Raw genomic sequence first — 3,797 nt, forward strand, 5'->3', positions numbered from 1 at the left:
TGTGACTGTGTGTGTGACTGTGTGTGTGACTGTGTGTGTGTGACTGTGTGTGAGACTGTGTGTGACTGTGTGTGTGTGACTGTGTGTGAGACTGTGTGTGACTGTGTGTGTGACTGTGTGTGAGACTGTGTGTGACTGTGTGTGTGACTGTGTGTGTGCAGCCACATGTGATTATGTGAAGACAGTATCTGCCTCACTGCTCATCTCTTTTTCCTCCCACATATATAGACTCTCACATCACTTGGACACACGTGGAAGCACATGCAGTGTGCAGACTATCTAAATACATATTATATATAAAGATATATATGTACAGTATATATATATATGCAGAAGCAGACACACTCATGTACACACACGTGGTGTGAAGCAGGCCGTGTGTTGTACTTTCAGACCTCTCCCTGCCGTGAGGAATAATTACATCGCTCACTGACTCCTCAGTCTCTTCTCTGCCTTCCTCTCATCCTCATCTTCTTCCTCTCTCATACGCACACACACACACACACACACACACACACACACACACACACACACACCTGAGCTTTCTTCTCCAGTCCTGTTTCTCTCTCTCTCAGCTCTCTGAAGTCCTAAATCGATCTGAGCTTGTCATCATAACTCTGCCGCTCTGACAGATGATGTGCATATCTGTTTGTTTGTTGATGCTGATGATCAGTTGATTAAAACATGTATACAACATAAAATGAATCAGCAGCACCTCTGATGATGGACTAATCCATTAAGTCTTCTATCAAGCAGAAATTGTTTCTTTGTGAAGATTTCGCTGTAAAATGAATATTTTGGGCTTTTGGACTGTTTGAAGACTTTTAAACATTTAATGGATTCATTGAGAAAATAATCATCAGATTAATCACTGAAACGAATTGTTCACTGCAGCCAAAGTATTTATATTAGAATGTTTTAATGCTCTGCTATTCACTCATTCTGTTGAAGGATGAAGATTCGGTTTATTATTTTCAAATGTTATTTATCAAGAATATTCTATTTCCATATCTGTTCTGTGTTTGAAGTGGAAACAAAACACCCGACTGAAAGAGAGAAGAAGTGAAGCCAACGTGGAACTTTAGCCGGGCCGACTAAGAATACGCTTTCAGCTTCAATTTCACACTTGGTAGAGTTCTGGACTTTCTCACCTGAAAATCCGAACGCATCCCCGGAGGGTGCTGCAACCTCCACCCTGAAGCTCTTCAGGTCAAGCCGTCGTTTCTGTTCTAGATCTGTGAAGAACTTTGTGCTGCGGTAAACGATTGAACCATAAACACATCGGTGACCTTATGAATCTGTGATGAGCTGCATGTGACTTTGTTAATGTGGTCGAAACATTACGGAAACTCGTGTCAAAAAAGATTTTCACATTTTCCGATTGCCAAATGGTGTTCCAACCAAAAACATCCAGATTTGTGTTCAGCCCAGAGAGAAGAGGACGCCCTCCTCCTGTCTGGGGTCACTTCTGCTCAAAGCAAACGCCGGCTGACCAGAAGAAGAAGCAGATATTTTCCAACACAGTTGCTCATCTTTTGTCTCAATGATGCACCTGAAGAGCTTCGTGTCCCTTCGAGTCTTCAAAGTGACACCTAACTCTGTCTGTGATGCAGAAAATGAGTCTGACCTTTTCTTCCAGAACAAATGAGGCCTGAAATAACTCCCTCCTCCTCCTCCTCCCTGTGTCTGTGCACCATGAGTCCAGTAATCGCACCGTTCCTGCGTATAAAGAGGCGGTGCATGACACGTGGAAGGTCCATCTACCGTTCTGCTGCAGTCAGGAAGTGTGTGGACGCATTTGTGCAGAAGGGACAAAGACTCGGCGTGAGCAGCGGGAGATTATTGACACCGACACCAGCGGGACGACAGCTTCTCGTGTTAGAACCCACACCTGAGTGTAACCCGCGACATGTGTTCCTCACCAACTCTCAATCCAAACAGCCTTTTGTAATCCTGTGAAACACCTCGGCTGCATCCATCTACCTCTGCTGTGATGAGCGAGACGAGTGTGTTGGACAGAAAAGTGCACACTTGTCTCATCTGCTGCTCCTGGAGGGAGCTGAGGAGACACAACTATGACCGAGGGGTCAAACCCACCAGGTTACTAGCCCTGTGACAGAACTGTGGATTATTAAACAAGTGTTTCTGCATCTTTAATGCTGTAGATTACATACAAAGTCACTGCAGAGACACGAATGAATTGAATGAACAGGAATGATCCATGGATACAGAAGTTTGCCTTTGAGCAGCTCAGCAGTGAACTCACGTTAACGGATGGCAGTAAATGATGAACTCTAATAATCGATGAATGGTTATGAGTATCTGCTGGTTTGAGTTGCTGCTTCTCTCTTTCACATCTCTGCATATTAAATCACTGGGTTTTGGAGCGTACCATTGAGCCACTTGGAGTTGTACTGGGCGGTCCGGAGCGGCGGCATGCCCCCCAGGCTGCGGTAGATGACGGGGTCGCGGCCGGAGAAGTCGATGACGGTGGCGGCGTACAGCTCGCCGCTCTCCGTCACCACCGCCGTGGAGTTGTGGCGAGGGTCGTACGGGCAGCGCGCCACGCCGTTCACCCGCTCCATCACAAAGCTCATGTTGCCTACCTGAGACGGGGGAGAAAAGGGAGGAAGGGTGACGTCTAGAGCGGGTTGTTCTCTAAATAAGTACTCACAGATACTCTTACCTCTCGGGTCGTACACAGCGGCTGGAAAGCGTTGGTTCCACAGGTCATGACCTCCGTCTTGTTCACCAGCAGAACCCGGATGTAGTTCTGACATTCAATCTGCACAGAAAGAAGAACATGGATGTGAATATTCTCTGGTTGTCTGCAGCAGTAAGACTCCAGCTCTAAAGCTCGTCTGTGACATCCACAGAGTTACAGTAGAAAAAAGAGAAAAGAGCCGAATGTGTTTCTACAAAGGAATGAAATAGATTTATGTGTGATGGAACCGGTTATGTCGGGGGGTTATTGTGCTTTGTGTTGTGTTGCAAAGAAAAGGAGGTAACAGCAGCGAAGCAGGTCTTCAAAGAGGATTGGTTACTGAGTGCATTATGACATCACCCTCTGCATTATATCTATGTATCTAGATATAATGCAGTATATATATATATGTACGTATATATATATATATATATGTATATATGCATACATATATATATACACATATATACATAGATCCTCTTTGTAGGCACGAGGGAGATCAAATAAATATAAAGGAAATAAAGACAGCTGATCAGACAGATTTAAAGAGGAAGTCGCTCTCTCTCTCACTCTCTCACTCTCTCTCTCTCTCTCTCACTCTCTCACTCTCTCTGTCTCTCTCACTCTCTCTGTCTCTCTCACTCTCTCTGTCTCTCTCTCTCTCTCTCTCTCTCTGTCTCTCTCACTCTCTCTCTCTCTCTCTGTGTCTCTCTTGATTGACAGGTGAGGAATAGCTCCTCCTCCCCTGGTATCCCGGTGCCCCCCCCCCCCCCGGTGATGGAGGTTACCTGTGTCTTTCCTTTGCTCTGACACGACCGCCTGGTCTCCTCGTCCGGGGCCCATTCTGTCGCCTAGGACACAAAAACAAGAATAAGAAAGAGGGATGACAAAGAGGTTTAGAGTCGTCTGAGTCCTTCAGTTACGCAACAGCTGACTGTTGCTCATACCGTAGGAACGCTGCTGTTTGTTTATCGTGTAAACGTGGCGACCAACAGCCTATCGGAGGGCGCCGTGCAGCCAACGAGGCGCCATTAGCATGTTAATGACTTCCATCTTCTTCCTCTTTCTCCCTCGCTCGCTCACAAAAGTTTGC

The 3,797-nt window shown here is 46.0% G+C and overlaps 1 protein-coding gene across 1 annotated transcript; it reads right to left on the reverse strand.

The window, feature by feature from the left end:
• Positions 1–506: 506 nt before the first annotated feature.
• On the reverse strand, positions 507–3,780 carry LOC116379450 (semaphorin-5B-like). Its single transcript, XM_031841410.1, has 3 exons — positions 3,493–3,780; positions 2,687–2,785; positions 507–2,606 (listed from the first exon to the last, which is right to left on the reverse strand). Exons 2-3 carry the CDS (start codon positions 2,732–2,734, stop codon positions 2,367–2,369), a joined length of 288 nt encoding a protein of 95 aa, XP_031697270.1. The 5' UTR covers positions 2,735–2,785; positions 3,493–3,780; the 3' UTR covers positions 507–2,366.
• Positions 3,781–3,797: the final 17 nt, after the last annotated feature.

Source organism: Anarrhichthys ocellatus, unplaced genomic scaffold, assembly GCF_004355925.1.
Source record: "Anarrhichthys ocellatus isolate YVR2014 unplaced genomic scaffold, GSC_Weel_1.0 scaffold4353, whole genome shotgun sequence".
Taxonomy (NCBI): domain Eukaryota; kingdom Metazoa; phylum Chordata; class Actinopteri; order Perciformes; family Anarhichadidae; genus Anarrhichthys; species Anarrhichthys ocellatus.

Bases quoted from the DNA above. Each gene is read 5' to 3' on its own strand.
- LOC116379450 (XM_031841410.1), bottom strand. From the start codon at position 2,734: ATGACCTGTGGAACCAACGCTTTCCAGCCGCTGTGTACGACCCGAGAG. The intron at 2,607-2,686 runs GTAAGAGTATCT...CCCCCGTCTCAG, and splicing joins CGCTGTGTACGACCCGAGAG to GTAGGCAACATGAGCTTTGT.